Source organism: Triticum dicoccoides, chromosome 5B (genome assembly GCF_002162155.2).
Source record: "Triticum dicoccoides isolate Atlit2015 ecotype Zavitan chromosome 5B, WEW_v2.0, whole genome shotgun sequence".
NCBI lineage: Eukaryota > Viridiplantae > Streptophyta > Magnoliopsida > Poales > Poaceae > Triticum > Triticum dicoccoides.
The window spans coordinates 7,875,790-7,899,708 of NC_041389.1; the positions used below are offsets into that span (position 1 = coordinate 7,875,790).

At 45.1% G+C, this 23,919-nt stretch overlaps 1 protein-coding gene across 1 annotated transcript; it reads right to left on the minus strand.

Annotated features, from left to right (window-relative positions):
• Positions 1 to 7,505: 7,505 nt before the first annotated feature.
• LOC119304996 (poly [ADP-ribose] polymerase tankyrase-2-like) lies at positions 7,506 to 12,643 on the minus strand. The gene is made up of 12 exons (XM_037581642.1): positions 12,570 to 12,643; positions 12,409 to 12,480; positions 11,894 to 12,067; positions 11,666 to 11,800; positions 10,725 to 10,864; positions 9,983 to 10,066; positions 9,726 to 9,851; positions 9,158 to 9,310; positions 8,775 to 8,876; positions 8,167 to 8,337; positions 8,002 to 8,081; positions 7,506 to 7,805 (listed from the first exon to the last, which is right to left on the minus strand). Exons 1-12 carry the CDS (start codon positions 12,622 to 12,624, stop codon positions 7,784 to 7,786), a joined length of 1,314 nt encoding a protein of 437 aa, XP_037437539.1. The 5' UTR covers positions 12,625 to 12,643; the 3' UTR covers positions 7,506 to 7,783.
• Between the last annotated feature and the right edge of the window lie 11,276 nt (positions 12,644 to 23,919).

Genomic DNA, 23,919 nt, shown 5'->3' on the forward strand with positions numbered 1-23,919 from the left:
GACAAGCCAATCAATTTTTTCATACTTTGATTTTCTCAAACTTTTTCAACTTTCACACAATACATGAGCGTGAGCCATGGACATAGCACTATATGTGGAATAGAATGGTGGTTGTGGAGAAGACAAAAAAGGAGAAGATAGTCTCACATCAACTAGGCGTATCAACGGGCTATGGAGATGCCCATTAATAGATATCAATATGAGTGAGTAGGGATTGCCATGCAACGGATGCACTAGAGCTATAAGTGTATGAAAGCTCAACAAAAGAAACTAAGTGCGTGTGCATCCAACTTGTTTGCTCACGAAGACCTAGGGCATTTTGAGGAAGCCCATTATTGAAATATACAAGCCAAGTTTTATAATGTAAAATTCCCACTAGTATATGAAAGTGACAACATAGGAGACTCTCTATCATGAAGATCATGGTGGTACTTTGAAGCACAAGTGTGGAAAAAGGATAGTAACATTGTCCCTTCTCTCATTTTATCTCTTTTTTTGGTGGGCTTCTTTGACCTCTTTTTTTATTTGGGCTTCTTTGGCCTCTTTTATTTTTCATAAGTCCAGAGTCTCATCCCGACTTGTGGGGGAATCATAGTCTCCATCATTGAGGGAGTCCTGGATAAGGGGGTATCCGGACAGCCAGACTATATACTTTGGTCGGACTGATGGACTATGAAGATATAAGATTGAAGACTTCGTCCCATGTCCGGATGGGACTCTCCTTGGCGTGGAAGGCAAGCTTGGCGATTCGGATGTAGATCTCCTTCTCTGTAAACCGACTCTGTGTAACCCTAGCCCTCTTTGGTGTCTATATAAACCGGAGGGCTTAGTCCGTAGAACACATCAACAATCATACCATAGGCTAGCTTCTAGGGTTTAGCCTCTCTGATCTCGTGGTAGATCAACTCTTGTAATACTGATATCATCAAGATCAATCAAGCAGGAAGTAGGGTATTACCTCCATCGAGAGGGCCCGAACCTGGGTAAACATCGTGTCCCCAGCCTCCTATTACCATTAGCCTTAGACGCACAGTTTAGGACCCCCTACCCGAGATCCGCCGGTTTTGACACCGACATTGGTGCTTCCATTAAGAGTTCCTCTGTGTCGTCGCTGCAAGGTTAGATGGCTTCTCCAACCGTCAACCACGCTGTCTTGTGCGAGACTTTTCTCCCCTGACAGATCTTCGTGTTCGGCGGCTTCGCACTGCGGGCCAACTCGCTTGGCCATCTGGAGCAGATCGATAGCTACGCCCCTGGCCATCAAGTCAGGTTTGGAAACCTAAACTACACCACCGACATCCGCGGAGACTTGATCTTCGACGGATTCGGGCCCGTGTCAGGAGCGCCGAACAATCACGACATGCATGACCTAGATCGGCAGTCGGGCAGTATTTGGAACATCGCACTTGCTACTGCTCCGGACTTTGTTCCAGAGCGGGTCGTGCCTTCCAAGGACGGGTGGATGGACCCCGCCCTGGAGGCCGCACACTCCTCGGCATTGGAGTCGAACACAGACTCCTCTCCTAAAGGGATCTGTGTCTCCGGACCCCCAGACTCACCTCCGGCCGTGTGTTCCGGACCGCGCACATCCGTGCCCATTGAATCTAAATGGGCTCCAGTCATGGAGTTCACCACCGTGGATATCTTTCAGCACTCACCCTTCGGAGACGTGCTAGATTCTTTAAGGTCTCTCTCTCTGTCAGGAGACTCCTGGCCGAACTATGTACGACTCGAGTGGGAAGCTGGCGACGAAGAAATTCGTTTCCCACCCAACACCCACTTAATAGCCACGGTCGATGACTTGACCGGCGTGCTTAACTTCGACTCCAAAGACATCGACGGTATAGACGACGATGCAGGAGAAGAACAGGAACCACCGCCCATAGGGCGCTGGACTGCCACCTCTTCATATGATATATACATGGTGGATACTCCCAAAGAAACCAATGGCGATGAGGCAATGGAAGATAGCCCTCCGGGGAAGAAAGCAAAACACGGGCATCATCAGCGCCGCTCCAAGCCTCGCCACAACAATACCGGCACTGGAGAAGAAAATCCAGATGGTGCCGAAGAGGAATACAATCCTGATCAACCCACCTTCGAGCAAGCTGAACAGGAACATGGGCTGGCTAGCCCAGACGAACAGGCGACGGACGGATACTTGGAGGACGATAACTATATGCCTCCCTCCGAAGACGAGGTGAGCCTCGGTGACGATGAATTCGGTGTACCAGAGGATCCCATAGAGCAGGAGCGCTTCAAGCGCATGCTTATAGCCACTGCAAGAAGTCTGAAGAAGAAACATCAGCAGCTTCAAGCTAACCAAGACCTGCTCGCAGATAGATGGACCAAAGTCCTGGCGGCCAAGGAATACGTACTCGAGCCCCCGAGCAGGGGATACCCAAAGCATAAACCGCTAGAAGAAGAGGCCGAAGAGCCTGAACTTCCAACACAAGATGAGGCTAACCAGCCACCCTGTGGCCGGGATAAAACAGGCTATCAGGCCAGACACTAGCTCGCACCCCCACGCCGGTTCACCACGGCCCAGGGGAATACGTAGGACCTGTGAGACATATTGGAAAACAATGCAGAACAACCAAGATCGATCTACGGATCACGGGGGCGCGCCACAGCTCATTACACCGATCGTCATGCCGGATATAATGCTGATAAATCCGGCCGGGCTGGACATTACCGACCAGACCCAATCAGAATACGCCGCGACATAGCCCGGCATAGAGGCGCCGCACACCCCCTCTGCTTCACTGATGAAGTAATGGAACATGAATTCCCAGAAGGGTTTAAACCCGTCAACATCGAGTAATACGATGGCACAACAGACCCCGCGATGTGGATCGAGGATTTCCTTCTCCACATTCACATGGCCCGCGGTGATGACCTACATGCCATCAAGTATCTCCCACTGAAGCTTAATTAAAGGGCCAGCAAGACACTGGCTGAATAGCCTGCCAGCAAACTCCATTGGCAGCTGGGAAAAATCTTGAGGACACATTCCTCGATAACTTCCAGGGCACCTATGTGCGACCACCGGATGCTGATGACTTAAGTCACATTACCCAACAGCCCGGAGAGTCAGCCAGGAAATTCTGGACTCGGTTTCTCACTAAAAAGAACCAAATTGTCGACTGTCTGGACGCTGAGGCCTTGGCGGCCTTTAAGCATAATATCCGCGACGAGTGGCTTGCCCGACACCTCGGCCAAGAAAAACCGAAGACCATGGCGGCCCTCACGACACTAATGACCCGCTTTTGCGCGGGTGAGGACAGTTGGCTGGCTCGCAGCAACACCGCACCTGGAAACCCTGGTACTTCAGACATCCGTGACAGTAACGGAAAGCCACGGCGCAACAGACACAAGCATCGAAATAATGGCGACAATGCAGAGGATACGACAGTCAATGCCGATTCAGCAACTCCAAATCCGGTCAGCGGAAGAAGCTGTTCAAAAGAAACAATCCGGGATCGTCCAGTCTGGACCGCATACTCGACCGCTCATGCCAGATTCATGGCACCCCACATAAACCAGCCAATCACACTAACAGAGATTGCTGGGTGTTCAAACAGGCCGGCAAGATAAACGCCGAGAGCAAGGATAAGGGGCTGCATAGCAATGATGAGGAGGAGCCCCGGCGTCCGAACACTGGAGGGTAGAAGAAATCCCCCCCTCCAGGTAAAAATGGTGAACATGATCTATGCCACTCACATCCCCAAACGAGAGAGAAAGCGTGCACTAACGGACGTCTATGCGATCGAGCATGTCGCCCCCAAATTCAACCCATGGTCATCCTGCCCGATCACCTTTGATCGTAGGGACCATCCCGCCAGCATCCGTCATGGCGGCTCAGCCGCATTGGTCCTTGACCCAATCATCGATGGATTCCACCTCACGCGAGTCCTCATGGACAGTGGCAGCAGCCTGAACCTGCTTTATCAAGATACAGTGTGCAAAATGGGTATCGATCCGTCACGGATCAAACCCACCAAAACCACCTTCAAAGGTGTAATTCCAGGGGTAGAGGCCCGCTGCACGGGCTCGACATCGTCCCTTTTCGTAGTGTCTATCACACACTACTTGGACGAATCGCGTTCACTCGTTTCAACGCGGTACCGCACTATGCATACCTCAAGCTCAAGATGCCAGGACCTCGCGGGGTCATAACAGTCAATGAAAATACAGACCGCTCCCTCCGTACGGAAGAACATACTGCGGCCCTCGCGGCAGAAGTATATAGCAGCCTCCTCCGACAAACAGCCAATCTGGCAACGACATCCCCGAACACCGTCAAGCGAGTCCGGAGTACCCCGGCCCCGCAACAGGACAGTTAGGCATGCCAGGAGCTCGATTAGCAATCCGGCCTCCACCCCAACCCCATTCAAGTGGCGTTCGTACCACGCGTGCATAATTACGCGCTGAAAATACCATGGGCATAGGTGGAGGCTAGATGACAATGCGGCCAGAGTGCGGTTCAGCCGCCATGAGGCCCGCATACTTTTTTCCCTTTTTCAGGACCCCACTTTCGGGCAGCCCCTTCGAGAAGAGATCGGATAACTGGACTCATTATGGAGGGGGCACCAAGGAGGCAAGAGGCTTTTGCACACAAGGGAATACTCAGGTGGTCTTCTTCAAATGATCATTATACCTGTTCTTACATACCCGCACGTAGCCTGCCCTTGGATAGGATATGTCAAATTGTCCTATTTTTTTCTGCTTAATGCATCAATTGTACACCTACGTTTTGCCGTATTGTCCAAATAAATTGGAAGTAGTACGTAGCGTCAGCTTTTTATTACTATCCTCATATTTTTTCTGTTGAATATTTATTCAATATTGCATCCGTACGTTTTGGTATGGTCAGTTTGCCAGGGGCTTCTTATCGAGCCCCATAAAATGGCAAGGAAAGTCCGAACACTTTCAATAGTGCGGCACCCCAAACTTATAGCATTATATGCATCAGCTCCGAATCATGTCTTGGGTCAATAGTTGGGTTAGCCCGGCTCCCTTGTTTTGGTACCTTACGTTCCGTTCTGTCGGCTAAGGTAGCGCAGGGAGAACTACTACGATTGTGTCCCGGTTCTTCCGGACGAGCACCTCAGTAGAGGGTTTAGTCTGTAGGACACATCAACAATCATACCATAGGCTAGCTTCTAGGGTTTAGCCTCTCTGATCTCATTGTAGATCAACTCTTGTAATACTCATATCATCAAGATCAATCAAGCAGGAAGTAGGGTATTACCTCCATCGAGAGGGCCCGAACATGGGTAAACATCGTGTCCCTAGCCTCCTGTTACCATTAGCCTTAGACGCACAGTTCGGGACCCCCTACCCGAGATCCGCCGGTTTTGACACCAACAATCATCCTTTCCTCACTTGGGACAATGCTCTAATAATGAAGATCATCACATTTTTATTTACTTACAACTCAAGAATTACAACTCAATACTTAGAACAAAATATGACTATGTGGATGTCTACGGCGGTGTACTAGGATATGTAATGAATCAAGAGTGACATGTATGAAAGAATCATCAAGGTGGCCTTGCCACAAATACGATGTCAACTACATGATCATGCAAAAGCAATATGACAATGATGGAGCGTGTCATAATAAACGAAACGGTGGAAAGTTGCATGGCGATATATATCTCGGAATGACTATGGAAATGCCATAATAAGTAGGTATGGTGGCTATTTTAAGGAAGGTATATGATGAGTGTATGGTACCGGCAAAAGTTGCGCGGCACAAGAGAGGCTAGCAATGGTGGAAGGGTGAGAGTGCGTATAATCCATGGACTCAACATTAGACATAAAGAGCTCTTATACTTATTGCAAAAAATCTACAAGTTATTGAAACAAAGTACTATGTGCATGCTTTTAGGGGGATAGATTGGTAGGAAAAGACTCGTTCACAAGATTTAACACTTGTTCACAAGATTTAAAAGTGATTATGTATTTTGCAAACGTACCCACATTTCAAAGTCTTCGTCAAATTTTAAAATAGTTTTTGAATTCAAAAAGTGCTTTTAGATTTGAAAAATGTTTAGAATTTTTTTAAAAAATGAAATTCAAAAGTCACAAAATTTAAAAATATTGCCCTATCTCAAAAACATGTACACGAATTTAAAATTTTAAAAATGAAAAACAGAAAAGGGAAGCAAAGCAGAAAAGAAAAGAACCCGAGAGAAGACCGGTAAAGCCGCCAAGGAAAAGACAGAAAAAAAGGTAAAAATAATCAAGGGAGGGTGGAAAAAGGAACAAAAGAAAATCAATGGGGAGGCTTCACGCGTGGAATAGTGATAATCAAGATTTTTGTTGTTTGTGCGGGCGGTTAGGCTCAGCGCGTCAGTTGACCTCTCGGCTCTTCAAAAATGCGGGAAGTGATAAGGAAATTGTGTGATGGTCCATGCTTTAGGAGAACAGAACTCAAATGTTTTGTACAGCATAGGCAAATATATACTACATAAAAGTTACTAAATTGGATCCTTCCTAACAAATATCTACACAGTAATCAGCATCTACATCAGCATCTACACGAACTCGATGGGAGTTCTTACCGAGTGTTTACACAAAGCACATACACCTCAACATTAATACTCTTGATATAAAAATCATAGCCTAGAACTTGAAGTCTTGCTCTACTGAAATTTACAAAACTATTAACATTGCAAAAAACATGGAGGAGATTTAAAATTTGGGCCTACGTGCAAACAAAGGTGACGAACTCTGCCTTTCAGGAAATAAAAAGCATGGTGTTCACAAGAATTAGCAATGAACAATGGATAATGGTGAAACTAAAGATTTTAAAAAATCTACATCAAACTTGTAAAAAATCAAAGAAACCCCTAGAAAACCTCAAGAGGGTGAAGCGAATCAGCATAAAAGAACCATGTGTATGGGTGAAGCAAAGCAATATAATTTTCATGGCGGTACCAAGATTATCCTAGAGGATGAAACTATCCATGATGCAAAATCAAGCACTGGGAGGCTAAAAGAAAGCATATATAATGCTAGATTTAACACTTGGACTTGAGAGGAAGCACACACATTCTACATGAGGAGATACAACTGTGATTTCAGAGGTGCTCCACAGCTAACTGTAATGAGCATATTACCCATGAACAGAGCCCTCGCAAAAAAAGAAGAAGAAAAGGGCATAGACAGTGCAATGGTTTTCAGAGTAAAGTAGAAATCTGGTCAAAGATTTGCAATGGTGGCAGCTATCTCATCTATCAGCAAACGTATGGGAATTGACAATGCATAGTATCATGATCTGCTGCCACACTTCCATACAGAAAAAACAGGACTTGAGTTTCACAAAACCAACTTAAAATAAGTAGCCAGTAACTTACAAAGAAAGGCGCCATGATTCAAAGTCTGGCGGGTTTTTTTTTGTCTAAGAACACAAAAAACAGAGCGCATTGGAGCTATCTCATTTATCAGCAAGCGCATTGGAGCTGGCAATGCAAAGTATCATGATATTCTGCCAAACATTTCACTCTAGCATAACCAATTAAATTCACCATCCATTGTTGCCATACAAACAAAACAGGATTTGAGTTTCACAAAACCAACTCAAAATAAGTAGCCAGTAACATGGTTTGCTCCAAGCTGCTGCTACAGCCATGAGTGAATTACTACATTAAAAGCATAAGGTAGCATAATTCAAAGTTTAGTGGGTTTTTTGTTTAGTCTAACAACACAAAAAGCAGAGCTTGAGATTCTGCGTGAGCTTCAGATCTCTCTGCAGTCGGCATGCAGGGCAAGATCACTTCAGCTCCATCGCCTCCCTACATGAATCAGTTGATCACGACATTGTTACAAAGAAGGGTCAAATTGTACTAATTGATAAGTTCATCACAAAATTGTCAAAAGAAGCAACCGAATCAACTAACTAATTATGGAAACACCTAGAATCTGCAGCTGCTGACAATGTTAATCTAATATCACTCCAGGAGAAAACGAGATGAAACATGGATTTCATACCAGAATAATTTCTCGGTCTCTTCGCTTTCTGGGTCCAACTCTAAAGCGCGCGAGAGTGCGGAATACGCAGCAGCATACTTCTAATGAACGCATGCGCACGTCAGAATCAAATATCAGATATAAAAAGAGCAATGAAATCATCAGTTTGAACCCGATCTAGTGCACCTTCATGAACATTAGAGCTGCTCCTTGTCGATAGTGCGCCTTTGCCCACTTTGGACGCAGCCTTTTGCATTTAGTTGCATCACCAAAAGCCCTTTGTCCGTCACCCATGCGAAGCCAGCAAAGGCTCCTGTTTGACAACAACTTGGCGTCAAAGTTATCCATCTTCAGTGCCTGCAGCAGATAAAACATCGAAAAATTGCAGCGCCATTCCCACATTCTAGAAACACTGCTTGGTTTAGGACGCAAATTTGTCATTTGTTCCATAGGTACAAGGACCCAAACCCAAAACTGTGAGAAAAGAGCAACTAACCACCTCAAATTCCAAGCAATGGAATGGAAGACCAAGATTGATGTGTTTCAGTTCTTATTTTACTTTCTAACATGATGTCTCTGTTTTTTTTGTTACCAATAGCCATAGGTATGAAACTTCTCCAATCTTGGCTAACACTCCGCATATGCGACAAGATGTGCATGCCAAAGTAACAGATCGCTTTTACGCATTGCCCAGATCAATCAATCTCAATGATAAATCAACTAAATTGTAATGGAGGAACATGTTTCAAGGCTTTACCACCAGCCTACAAAGAATAAACAGTCCGGCAATGTACCTGTGTGTAGAGCATTGATGCATTTAGATAATCCTGCTTTTTGAATGCTTCATCTGCTTGTCGTTTCAGGTCAGACACCCTCTCTTTCACAAAATTGTCATCCTGGGCAACTCATAATAACTTGAATCAGGTATATATTAGAGGTCTGATGTGTGTGAGGGAGAAACGGTGCTCTAGCAAAGATGTTAAGGTGAAGAGCTTAGGCAGCAAAGCAGGTGCAAGGAAACACATGCGCATTTGACGAGGCTGGAATAGGAGGATAAACTTTGACAGTTCCAGATCTACGAATGTTAGTTAAACATGGACTTAACTGCAACACACTCAAGAGAGTTAAAGTGCACCAAAATTGCCAAGGGTGTGCAAGAAAATATGCAGTGGCATACCTCTAGTTGCTTGATTTCCATCTTCACATGACTAATGATTCCATCAACGCTCCAATTTTCCACAGTTGAAATGGGTGAGGTGAACGGAAAGAGAATCTCAACATCTTCCCGTGTATCATACTCAACAGCCAACTCTATTGGCAGTCTACCAAACTGTTGAGGAACAACAAAAGCTTTAGAAAGGCAATACTCAACATGAAGAAATAAGCAATATTCTAGACATGATATGCAAACCATATGTCCATATTGATTCACTACCATCATAATAGGTCGACGTAGTGCTAGTGTGGCACATCTATGTATATCTGACTAAATTAAAGACATGGCATGAAGGGACAAGGCGAAACAGTAACAAGCATATGCAAAAAAAAATTAAAAAAGGTAACTTAGCACAACCTTTTATTTTAATTTTACCGATAGCATCATCTAGATTTTTTTAGAAAAGGAGCATCATCTAGTTGTACTGACATCATAACTCATACGGTTGTAGCATATCTGTATAGGACAAGTCTACTGAAATTTTAAAGCCAAGAAAGACAAAAGAATGTGACAAAAAGAGCATTCTTACTGCGTTCGGAACATTTGGGTTTGCACCAGCTTCCAACAAGCACTTGATAGCTTCAGTTAAGCCCTTCTCTGCAGCCTTTACCAAAAGATTATCCCGAGGACTATCACCACTGACATTAGCTCCACCCTATCAGATCCAAGTATAGAAGACAAGCCAATCATATGGTTTTCAAGTAGGTAATACAAAGATAGCTAAATCAAACATCAGTTTATAGAAATCCAGCATTCCTGTTGTATTATAAGCCGAGGATACTATACCTGAATCAATAGCTTCACACGGGCTACAGAAGATTTTTGTAATGCCATGCTTAAAGGTCCAAACTGACATCTAGCATCGTTGGGCTGGAAGAAAAAAGAACTTCACTTTCGTGCCAAAATATGACCGTTCCAACAAAAAGATGGAATTTGTTTGGGGAAAAGGGCTGAGAGGATACTTCTTTCGTAAGAATATACTCCGTCCGTCCCATAATATAAGATTTTATTACAACCGATATACTCACATATTCGTTCTAATAAAATCTTATATAATGGGACGAAGGAAGTAGAATATAGCTATATAGTCTTATGTCCGCTTGCTACCATTAATTTTTCAGACTAGTCCCACCATGCCTACTCTAGCTCACACATTAACAGCTATAGCAGGGCCTGTTTGGTTGGTTTATGAAGGTTGATGATATTTGCCACAACATTTTGCAAAACATGTCTAAGATTAGATGATAAAATGAGTGGCATACTTTGCCAAGCCTAAGTGAATCCTACCACACCTTTTTTAGTCAGTGACACATGGAACCCAACTTGTAGAAAAGGAATGTTGGCACAATTGTGGCTGTGAACTGAACGGGTAACCAGCTTGCCTAACTTTTGGCATGGCATAGTTAGTCACCAACCAAAAAAAAGCCATCAGCTACAGGTGGGAACAATTGGAGAAAGTAGCAAAAACCCAGCAAAAGGGGGAATTGGAGTTAAAAGACAGCATATCAACAAATAACTTGAATAGTACATCTGCATTGTGCTCCAAAAGGGTCTTGACAATACTAGGATATCCTCTAATGGCAGCACCCGCGAGTGCTGTCCCAAGATCTGATATTGCATCGACGTCAGCTCCCCTCACAAGAAGAAACTTAACTATTTCAGAGTACCCTGAAGAAAAGAAGAAAAGGGTCATAATACTATTACCAATAAATGACATGAACAAAACATTTTTGCTCGGCAAAGTTCAAATAACTAGTGGGGGAAGGATTTTTGTTGTTTCACATTTCTCTAAATAGGCATACAGAAAGAATGACCATAATCAGTCAACATAAGAAGGCGGTAAAGTAGACGAACATTTCTCAGGAAACTAGTTCCAATGGCTAGACTAACAAGATTGGTAGCAATACGATGACACGTGGAATCTTTACATATCTGAGAGCGGGGAATTAGGAATCAGCCAATAACTAGAAGTCCGTATGTCTCTCATGGAAGCGCTTTAGAGTCCCTAGAAGCTGCACTTTTTATTTCTCCGACCTAGAGCACTCTTTATTTCAATACATACGAAGAAACTCTGTGAAAGCCAGCTATCACTCCTATGAGAAGGCTAACTCATAAGATTGATCACTATTCAGACCCCAATGAACATGAGAAGCAAATAAGATCAGGCTACTTTTAATGTATGGCAACAGGAAAAAAAATTCTACTCCCTCCGTTCCTAAATGTAAGTCTTTTTAGACATTTCAAATGGACTACAACATACGGATGTATGTAGACTTATTTTAGAATGTAGTTTCATTCATTTTGCTCCGTATGTAGTCACTTGTTGGAATCTCTAAAAAGACTTATATTTGGGAACGGAGGGAGTATTAGGCTAGCTTAGTCTAGCTCCTGGTAAAGTAAATCCATTTTTATCACCATGGTAGGTCCAGCACAAAACAAGCGATGCTAAAGTGAAGTTCCTTTTCATACCATGAACTGCAGCTACATGAAGAAGAGTGATGTTTCCCTTTGCACGTTGCTGATGCAGATCAGCGCCATGATCAATGAGGTACTTGACGGCAGGAAGGTTGCCATTGGTGATGGCATGTGCCACGGGTGTAAACTCTAGCATTAAGACGCTCACAGCTCAGCTGAAGTTGATGATAAAGTCATAAAACTAAATGTGCTTATATTAGGATCAGAAAGGCCTGAACGTACGCTGAGCGGTGTCGGGCAAGTCGACATCCATCTTGACCTCCTCCACGAGATACTCGAAGACCGAGAAGCTGCCGCAGCCGGCGGCGGCGTGGAGGGCGTTCATGCCCATGTAGGTGGTGTTGGCCACCGTCGCCGGGATCCCACGCCCCTGCACGTCCAGCTCCTTTGCAATCTCTGCAGTTCAGACCAAAAAAGGGGGCACTTTTAGTCAGGAATCATGGCAAGGACGTAGCATCTATGTACTGTAATCTGAATCAGAAAGAAATCGCCCCTGATTCTTAGGAAGGGGGCAAGAATCTGGTCTGAAACCCCGATTTGCCCCCAAACCAGAGCACTGAAACCTAAATCACGACCGAAATTGGCATCCCGGAGCCGCAAACCGCGGCCATATCAAGAACGGTGCACACACGGCAGCTAAACCCTAGGCCCCTGGCCAGATCTAGCGAGCTCAGTGACGCGGGACGTCATGGAGGGAGAGGGAGGGGCGTGGGGATTTGGTGAAAGGCGGCGCTTACTCTTGATCTTGCCGACGTCGCCATTGTGGGCGGCTTCGATGAACCTGGCCTCCGGCGACCAACGGTCGCGCTCTGCACAAAAAGCGAGTGAAATGATGAGACGGCTGGAGGGGGGAGCCGTACAATCGGCGGCGGTCGGACAGGTTAGGGTGTGAGGTCACCTTTGCCGAGGAGGAGCTCGTACAGGCGAGGCAGCGGTATATGTCGGGTCCCCATCCTTCCCCCCTCACCCTTCTCCTCTTCGCCGGCCGCGGCGGCGGTGGCGGTGCGTGGCAAGGAGCAAGGAGTCGAAGGAAGCTTCTGGAGTCGGGGAGAGGAGGTGGGGAATAAAAAGGGCGGGAAAAGGGAGGGGAGTGGGTGCGCTCGCACTACCCGGCCATGGGCAGCCCGACCCGGACGGCCCGACCTTTCACATGGGCCGGGCCTGGGTTTATATATTTAGGCCTGATGGCTGGGCCGGGCCGGGCTCAGGCTTGACATATTCATAGTTTAAGGAAAAGGCCCGGCCTGAGGCCTCATGGGTCTTTTGCATGATGGGTCGGGCTTAGGTCTGATTTTTACGCCCGACAGTTGGGCCGGGTTGGGCTTGGGCCTAGGATTTCTGCGTCAGGCTTTGGTAGGCCTGGCCCGAAGCCCAGCTCAGCCCGACATATGGCCAGGTATAGCTCGCACAATGGGATGCCCACCCACGGTACAATCTGAGTGACACTGATGACAGAAGCCAGGACCACGACCTCCCTTTTCTTTGCTTTTGGATTCAGGTTTTGAATTTTTAATTTGAACTTGCTTTGAGAAACATGAAAAAATGCAGATGGCCATATACACTCCTCTTTATGAACACATGTTTGCACACCCTACTTTTGTGAGCACCTCTGAGAGACTAAATCGGTATATCTTGAGATTGTCGAAAACCCCTGAGGCATCTCGCTATCGACAAAAACATCACCTCCCGTTGAAAAAAAATATTCGGCCTTTAATGAGTCACGCCCATATCACTTGTGGTCGTCGGTTGAGGCCGACCCGTATGCGCATGCCCTTGCGCGATTGCACGGCATAAGCCCCGGCCCTCGCCTCTAAACGGATCATGATGCAAACTGTTGTACGATATCACTTGCTAAAAACAGTTGTTGGATTTTTCGAGCACGTGACATGAAGTACATAAATCATGAGACGTTGTATCTTGAAGTTCGGGCAAAGCCGACGAGCATGTTTGGATGTTTGTACCAACCATGAAAATGCCCACTAGATGCAGTTAGGGGTTTCAACACCCTCCCCCACCCAACCTGCCCCAAACCCCGTCTAAAATCGCATCCTTCTTAAGCACCCTCCTTACTCTAGCTCTATGGGGGCTCGAACCAGTCATTCCTTCCAGGTTAGGCTCATCGGCACGCAAGCGAGTCACGGTGTGCCTTGCTCGTGGTAGATGTATTGGGATCATAGTCTGAGGACTAGAGGGGGCGAGTAGTGCTATCAATTTACGGGGCTGACAGGTTTTAACTTCCAGCAACAACGACTAGACTACCACAAGTTCTCATTAGAACCAAAGTTCTAATTCTTTCACTCGGGATTATAACTATTGCGGGCAATGAAGTTGACACATTAACGGCAACATCGATAATATCATTCACCTGCCTATTTACCTCTTCATCATACCTATGATCTCAACAATTTTTGTCCTAACCTCTTCATTCTTCTCTTGAGTAATAGAATTTAACTTTCTAGACATAGATCTATTGTGACGCCATTGAGCATGATTTTCCTGCATATCGTCTCGTAGCTCCCATAATAGTCCTCCTACAATCATAGTAAAAAAAAATAGTCCTCCTACAATAGTCTCAACATGTTCATGGATAAATGATTTAAACCACTATAAAACAAATGAAGAATTAGCCATTTTTCATGCCACGTCTAGGACAATTCCTAACAACTTCTTTCATACGTTCTCACGCAAAGCGCTAATGGCTCATGATCTTCCTGCTTGAAACATGTAGGGTGTGTTTGGTTCCAGTCATGAACCAGAATGTCATGAGTGAGACCTGTTCCTGAGCTTGGTTCCCGTGTTAGGTAAACAAGCAGAACAGAAGCCACTTGTTCCTACCGACCGAATATTCATGCCAGAACCGGAACGCGTCGATACCTCCAAATTGAAGGAATTACACGAAACCGTTCGTTCTCTCCTCTCACTACCGCAACCCCGCCTCTCCCTCGTTTCTCTTCCTCCTTCGATCTGCATCACCATTCTATTCCTTCAATCTACGTCGTCGGAAGATTTTTGACCCTCAAGCAAGGATCTGGTGGCGAGGGGTGCATCGTGCTTGTGTCCTCGACACTGGTGGCAACATTGCGCCCTAGCTATGCGGTGTCCAAGGAAATCATGGAGGCCATGGTGTGGGTTGCCATGAAGGAGCTTGGGTTCGCGCTGGTGACGTTGACCTGCGCCGCGTCAGGGCCGTGGCATTATTAGCACGTAAGTGTATGGTTTTTGTTGTTGGAAAATGTTTAGTCATGAACATAATGTAGCAACTATTCTCGGATGTAATGGCTCCTTTAGGCAAAGCTAATAGTCATTCTTTAGCTTTTCCTCTCAGAGAGAAAGGAAACAAGCGTAATTTAACTACATTGGGATCGACATCTTTTATGCGAGTCATATCGCAAAGCTCGGTAAAGTCATGTGGATGTATACACGCATCCTCTCAAGGAGAGCCTCCAAATTAGTTTTGTTGAACCATAGTAAGTAGTGGGATTTAACCTCATGTTGCTCAGTTGTGACAGCAAGTTGCATGATTGATGCATGCTTAGAATCACCATTGGGAGTAGCAAACATCCAAAGCTCTTTGGTAGCCATAATAATGATTTCGGGTTTTCTTGACATGTGAAAAATGAACCAATGAAAAAAATAAAACGAAAAAATAAGGATTCTAGTAACGATACTAGGGTAGCAAATACCTTCCCGACAACAGGCGCCAGACAAAGGGTTGATTACCCTTGATTCCGTAGATATATTCTTCTTCTCTGGAGACCCTAGCATTTATCGAATACATGAAAGTGAATAATGCTTGGAAAGGAAATATCTGTAGGTACTTGATATCTCAAAACATGCTAGTTTCCCGGTCCAGTCACAAAGGTGACTAAAAACATAATAATGAAGAAATATGGCAGGGCTTAAGGTTTGACATGCGGTCGTGTACATGCACCCAGTATACCAACTAGATAAATAAACAACATGGCACTGGTAAACACCATTACACATATCATGCGAACAAACTATCTCGGATATGCATCCTAATAACCCCATGACCCACTGCCACCGCATCAAGTTCTATTGTCCAACCAACGCCCTATCTGATTCACGGGGTAACCTCAGTTATTAAGGATAACGAGATCAACACACAGGGAGTTCAATGACTGAACTGTATCTACCCCTAGAGACTTGATTCCAATTATTGTCATCAATGTTCGGCATAGTGTTCCTCTCATCTTTGTACCTTGCCTCTCCTTGTTCTAATCTCCAGTTCTCGGGTACTTGCGAGTCCTAGGATCAAGGTAGAGAGAAGGGATAAAATTGTAGCACAACACATAGGAACAACATTGACGATGATGGTGTAATACACCGGTGGTGTCTTCTCCGAGGGGAGCCCGACAACAGGCTGCCACACACGGCCAATTGTGCTAGTATAATGTAATGCAATATCTTTTTTTGACTGAACATTGTAGGGAAAACCCACACAACAATTTTTATTAAAAAAAATAGAGTTACAAATAATACAAAGGTTACCAGCAGTAACCAGGAGTAGCAGGAAGGAAACTACCTATTTACAATCTACAAAAAAGAAGGAAACAATTAGGGGGGAGGAAAGAGACCCATCTAACCGGGTCCTCCTTATGCCTCACCTTAATTCTATGAGAAAGAAGACACATGTCATGGATAAAAGCCCCTCTCCATTTGTTAAATCTTGGCCTCTCTTTCCTGAAAACTTTCCCATTCCCAATGATCCAAATATTCCAACAAGTTGTGAAAACCACCTCAACAAAGAAGGGTTGTCCAAAGTTCCTCATAGCATTTAGGGCAACCAGTCCCATATCATTCCCAACAGACCAGTCAATCTGCAAGTAGTTCCAAACCCTCTGACTGAAGTTGCAATTGAAGAATAGATGATCCCTATCTTCCCTTGTGTGTGTGTGGGACAGAGCACACAATTAACTCCATCATCAATATGCCAATGCCTTCTTTCCACCATATCCTTGGTGTTTAGTCTATCCATAATGAGCATCCAAGCAAAAACTTTTTTTTCATGGTGCAACAACTTTTTCAAATCCAGAGCAGAAAAGGGTTGAAAGTATGGTTAATAATGAAGGAAATATGCCCTAGAGGCAATAATAAAGTTGTTATTTTATATTTCCTTATTCATGATAAAGGTTTATTATTCATGCTAGAATTGTATTGATCGAAAACTTAAATACATGTGTGAATACATAAACAAATACCGTGTCCCTAGTAAGCCTCTACTAGACTAGCTCGTTGATCAAAGATGGTTAAGGTTTCCTAACCATAGACATGTGTTGTCATTTGATAATGGGATCACATCATTAGGAGAATGATGTGATGGACAAGACCTATCCGTTAGCTTATCATTGATCGTTCATTTTGTTGCTATTGCTTTCTTCATGTCAAATACATATTCCTTCGACTATGAGAATATGCAACTCTTGAATACCGGAGGAATACCTTGTGTGCTATCAAATGTCACAACGTAACTGGGTGATCATAAAGATGCTCTACAGGTATCTTCGAATGTGTTTGCTCAGTTGGCATAGATTGAGATTAGGATTTGCCACTCCGAGTATCAGAGAGGTATCTCTAGCCCTCTCGGTAATACACATCATAAGCTTGCAAGCAAATGACTAAGGAGTCGGTCATGAGGTGATGTATTACAGAACGAGTAAAGAGACTTGCCGGTAACGAGATTGAACTAGGTATGAAGATACCGACAATCGAATCTCGGGCAAGAAACATACCGATGGACAAAGGGAATTACGTATGTTGTCATAACGGTTCAGCTGATAAAGATCTTCGTAGAATATGTAGGAGCCAATATGAGCATATAGGTTCCGCTATTGGTTATTGACCGGAGATGTGTCTCGGTCATGTCTACATAGTTCTCAAACCCGTAGGGTCTGCACGCTTAACGTTCATTGATGATATAATGTTATATGAGGTATATGATTTGATGACCGAATGTTGTTCGGAGTCCCAGGTGATATCACGGACATAATGAGGAGTCTCAAAATGGTCGAGAGGTAAATATTGATATATAGGACGATGGTATTCAGACATCAAAGGTGTTTCAGAGAAAACCGGATAGTCATCAGGGTACCGGAGGGGGTACCGGTCACCCCCGGGAGAGTATTGGGCATATTGGGCCATAAGAGGGGAGCACACCAGCCCACAAGGGGCTGGCGCACCCCCCATGGTAGCCTCCCAAGTGGGGAAAGGAAAGGGGGAGGATTCGGCCCTTCCTTCTCTCTTTCTCCCTTTCCTTTCTTCTCCGGCAAATAAGGATAGGGGGCGCCACTTGGGGAGGACCCCAAGTAGGATTCAACCTACTTGGGGCTGATACGTCTCCAACGTATATATAATTTTTGATTGTTCCATGCTATTATATTATCCATCTTAGATGTTTTATATGCATTTATATGATTTTTGGGACTAACCTATTAACCTAGAGCCCAGTGCCAGTTTCTATTTTTTCCTTGTTTTTGAGTTTTACAGAAAAGGAATACCAAACATAGTCCAATTGACGTGCCAATTTTTGATGATTTTTTATGGACCAAAAGAAGCCGCCGAAGTAAAAGAGTTGGACCAGAAGAGTACCGAGCCATCCACGAGGGTGGAGGGCGCGCCCCTGTCTCGTGGATGATTCGGAGACCCCCCCTGACGTGAGACCAACGCCAAAAATTCCTATAAATACAGAAACCCCCGAAAATAAACCTAGATCGGAAGTTCTGCCGTCGCAAGCCTCTGTAGCCACCAAAAACCAATCGGGACCCTGTTTCGGCACCCTGCCGAAGGGGGGAATCATCACCGGTGGCCTTCATCATCCTGGCACTCTCCATGATGATGAGGGAGTAGTTCACCCTCTAGGCAGAGGGTATGTACCAGTAGCTATGTGTTTGATCTCTCTCTCTCTCTCTCTCGTGTTCTTGATTTGGCACGATCTTGATGTACCGCGAGCTTTGCTACTATAGTTGGATCTTATGATGTTTCTCCCCCTCTACCTTCTTGTAATGGATTGAGTTTTCCCCTTTGAAGTTATCTTATCGGATTGAGTCTTTAAGGATTTGAGAACACTTGATGTATGTCTTGCGTGGGATACCCGTGGTGACAATGGGGTATTCTATTGATCCACTTGATGTATGTTTTGGTGATCAACTTGCGGGTTCCGTGACCTTGGGAATCTATGCATAGGGGTTGGCACACGTTTTCGTCTTGACTCTCCGGTAGAAACTTTGGGGCAATCTATGAAAAGTTCTTTGTGTTGGTTGAATAGATGAATCTGAGATTGTGTGATGCATATCGTATAATCATACCCATGGATACTTGTGGTGACATTGGAGTATCTAGGTGACATTAGGGTTTTGGTTTATTTGTGTCTTAAGGTGTTATTTTACTACGAACTCTAGGGCTGTTTGTGACACTTATAGGAATAGCCCAATGGATTGATCGGAAAGAATAACTTTGAGGCAGTTTCGTAGCCTACAATAATCTCTTCGTTTGTTCTCCGCTATTAGTGACTTTGGAGTGACTCTTTGTTGCATGTTGAGGGATAGTTATATGATTCAATTATGTTATTATTGTTGAGAGAACTTGCACTAGTGGAAGTATGAACCCTAGGCCTTGTTTCGGAGCATTGCAATACCGTTTCCGCTCACTTTTATTACTAGTTACCTTGCTGTTTTATAATTTCAGATTACAAAAACCTATATCTACCATCCATATTGCACTTGTATCACCATCTCTTCACCGAACTAGTGCACCTATACAATTAACCATTGTATCGGGTGTGTTGGGGACACAAGAGACTCTTTGTTATTTGGTTGCAGGGTTGATTGAGAGAGACCATCTTCATCCTATGCCTCCCACGGATTGATAAACCCTAGGTCATCCACTTGAGGGAAATTTGCTACTGTCTTACAAACATCTGAGCTTGGAGGCCCAACAACATCTACAAGAAGAAGGTTGCGTAGTAGACATCAGGGGCGCCCTCCTGGCTGCTCCCTCCTCCCCCACTTATATATATGTGGGAGGGGGTGGGTGCCTAGCACAAGCACATCAATCCCTTAGCCGTGTGCGGCGCCCCCTCCATCGTTTACACCCTCGGTCATATTTTCGTAGTGCTTAGGCGAAGCCTTGCGGAGATAGCTTCACCATCACCGTCACCATGCCGTGGTGCTGCCGGAACTCATCTACTACCTCGCCATCTTGCTGGATCAAGAAGGTGGAGGACGTAACGAGGTGAACGTGTGCAGAACGCGGAGGTGCCGTACATTCGGTACTTGATCGGTTGGAGCGCAAGTTCGACTACATCAACCACGTTGTTAAACGCTTCCGCTTACGGTCTGCGAGGGTACATAGACACACTCTCCCCTATTGTCGCTATGCATCTCCTTGATAGATCTTGCGTGTGTGTAGAATTTTTTTTGTTTTCCATGCAACGTTTCCCAATAGTGGTATTCGAGCCAGGTCTATACGTAGATGATATGCACAAGTATAACAAAAAGAGTTGTGGCCGGTCATAATCATACTGCTTACCACCAACGTGTTATTTTGATTCAGCGGTATTGTGGGATGAAGCAGCCCGGACCAACCTTACATGTCCACGCACATGAGACCGGTTTCACCGACTGACATGCAACTAGTTTTGCATAAAGGTGGCTGGCCGGTGTCTGTTTCTCCTACTTTAGTTGAATCAAATTTTACTATGGCCGGTCCTTGAAGAAGCTTAAAACAACAAACTTGATGAATCACCATTGTAATTTTTTCCATTGGTAAGAACGGCTCTTGCTAGAAGCCCATAGCAGCCACGTAAAACTTGCAACAACAAAGTAGAGGACGTCTAACTTGTTTTTGCAGGGCATGTTGTGATGTGATATGGTCAAGACATGATGTGATATACGTTGTTGTATGAGATGATCATGTTTTGTAAATTTATCGGCAACCGGCAGGAGCCTTATGGTTGTCTCTTTATGTATGAAATGCAATCGCCATGTAATTGCTTTACTTTATCGCTATGCATTAGCAATAGTTGTAGAAGCAATAGTTGGCATGAAGACCACGACACAATGATGGAGATCAAGGTGTCAAGCCAGTGACGATGGAGATCATGACGATGCTTTGGAGATGGAGATCAAAAGCATAAGATGATGATCACTAAGCTCGGGGACTATCTCCCTGACTTGGATGGCTGGCACGACATGTTGGAGTGATTGACGATATATGATAATGTGTCTGTTTAGTCCATACTTTCTCTATGACGAAACTTTGAGTTATGCACGACGAAACTTTATTTGTGATGTAATTATACCGTCCTCCTCAACTAGCGAAGATCACTCTAGTTAGGGCATTTTGGGTATGATGGACTTTGTTATTTATGCTTATGATATGTTGCGTCTATTTTTGCCAAGTCTGTCTCTTTCTGTTGCTCAACTATATATGTTGCATATCATCGACTCATGTGACGATGCAGGTGCATAGATCATCGATGGCGAAGAAGTGCTACGCCAGGAGTATACGACGAGTGGCCGGAGTGTCAGGCCCGGGTGTACCGGTTTCCGAGCGACAACCACTAGTTAGTTTAGGTTCACGCTAGTGCAAGAGAGGGATACGGACCGACGCCTCAAGAAGTACTACATTATGTATGATGAGACATGTCATGTAACTTGTATAGCTATATCGTGATTATGATATGAAGACATGATTTGTGTTGGATGATATGATGAGACTATTATGTGTATGATATGATGAGCATATTGCATGTTTATGATAGGATTAGAATACTATATAAAACCTGTACAAAAGCATCGCAAATACGCAGCAAATATATATATATGAGAAAATATAGTAGGATTGCTCTTTAGCCCTGGACAGGAAAATGCTACTACTAAAGCACTTAGCAGTAGCGTTGGTTGGGAACGCGCTGTTGCTAAGTAGGTATAACAGTAGCGCATGTTAAACATCGCTACTGCTAAACATTAGCTGTAGCGCCGTATCAGTAGCGCGGTAACCCACGCTACTGATAGCCCTTAGGCCCGCGCTACTGCTAGGATTTTCCCTAGTAGTGACAACTTTTTCTTGCGTGTTCAACTGCTATATGCATATATATGGTTGCTCGCCGTTGAGACGACCGCGGAGCACTCTGAGCGCATCCCTACACGCGCGCTCTCCCAGTGGTTGGGGCCTACGCACGATAATGTTTGGGGGCCCATATGCATGCAGTTGTGCCACGCGCGTCGCCACAATGCAGCTACGTGCAACACGATGGAGTTAAGCGCTGCAAATTAGAATTGACATCTGGGCATGCAGATATTCCAGGCCATCCGGCTCCCAATTAATTCCCGCTGTCATTATAACCTTAGTATATTCAACCTTTTGATCTCACCCCACAACACAATAAGCACACCCACGACGACACTTATAGAGAGGATATCTAGCGGTGCTCCAATGGAGTTCGGTGAGCATAAAGTGGAGACCCACGCGAGGGAGACAGATCTCTCGATGGTGTACACCAGCGAGAGATGTGGTGGAGGACTAGATCAACACTGTGGAGAGTTGCTTGCTCGAGACAAGTACAAGGTGGTCAGCATCGACCTCCAGTACACTGATGGTCTTCCCGGCAAAGATCTGAAGGTTGTCGTCGTCCAGTTGTGCATGCGCCATCATGTCCTCATCTACCACTACTGGATGGCCACAGAGCCTTGCGACCATCTCACCGGGTTTGTCAACAGCACCGACTACAAGTTCACTACCACTACTAGGGAAAAGCCTAGCAGCAGCGCGGGTTCTAGGTATATTAGTAGCGCGGGGTCCAGCGCTACTGATAAGGCGCTATAGCTAATCCGTAGCAGCAGCGCGTGCACGCCCGCTCTACTGCTATACAAGTGTAGCAGCAGCGTGTTGCATGGAATCTCGCTACTGCTAATAGCTCTAGCGCGCTTTGCCTGGACGCGCTACTGCTAATAGCTCTAGCGCGCTTTGCCTGGACGCGCTACTGCTACTTTCACGCTGCTGCTAACTTTTCTCCACTCGCTACTGCTAATTTTAGTAGTTTTTGATTTTTTTCTGCATATTTGTTTTGTATTTGAACAAGCTTTATACAAGAATCATTAGCACATACAAATGCCATCATGATACACATACAAATGGCCACGAGACCACAAATGTAATCATAGCATATACATACAAATAGTCTCATCATAATCATTATCCAACACAAAGTGGTATCTCGTCATCATCTCGAAAATAGTGATACATGCAAGTCTCGAATACTTGCAACTACAATGTCATCCATATAAACAATGATATACGCGAGAAGACACTACTGGAATCTGGTATTTTGCCATCCGCCAAGTCTTTGCCGTCGGCCAGCTGACGGCAAAGAGGCTCTTTGTCGTCCGCTTCCACAAAGAGGACGACAAAGAAAGTGCAGATGGCAAAAAATGCTATTTGTCGTCGGCTGCTTCTTTGCCGTCGGCCAGCTCACGACAAAGAGCTAGAAGGCGGACGACAAAGAGCCATGTGGGCCCCATTGGGCACTGCACGGCTAGGTTAGATTCTTTGCCGTCAGCTAGCGGACGGCAAAAGTGGTGATTACTTTGCCGTCTACTGGTCGACGACAATGTTAGTCCTTTGTCATCTACTTGCGGACGACAAAGAGGAGACGTGGGCCAGCCCTAACGGTGGCCCTCGTTGCCGTCTGCTAACAGACGGCAAAGAAGGCCCACTTAACGGGCCGAGCCGTCTCCCCCCTCTCTCTTTCTCTCTCTCCCTCCCATGGCCCGCCTCTCCTTTGTCGCCGCCGTCGGCCCGTCGGCGGAGTGGCCTGCGTCGGGCCGCCCCGGTGCCAGACCCCTCCCCGAGGTCCTTGCGCCGCCCCGCCCCGCTGCCTTCCTCCTCCCAGCGGCTCCTGCGCCGCCCCGCCCCACCGGCCGACCTCGCTGGAGCAAGAAGTAATTTTTTCTGTTTTTTCTTGTTTTTTTGTTCTCTATTTTCTTGATTTGTTTTAGGTTAGTGTTAGGTTTAATTAGGTGTAGTTTTGAGTTTTTAGGTTTAGGTTAGTGCTAGGTTTCGGTGTAGTTTTGAGTTTTTAGGTTTATGTTACTGCTAGGTTTAGGTGTAGTTAAGAAGAAGAAGAAGAAGAAGAAGAAGAAGAAGAAGAAGAAGAAGAAGAAGAAGAAGAAGAAGAAGAAGAAGAAGAAGAAGAAGAAGAAGAAGACGAAGAAGAAGAAGACGAAGAA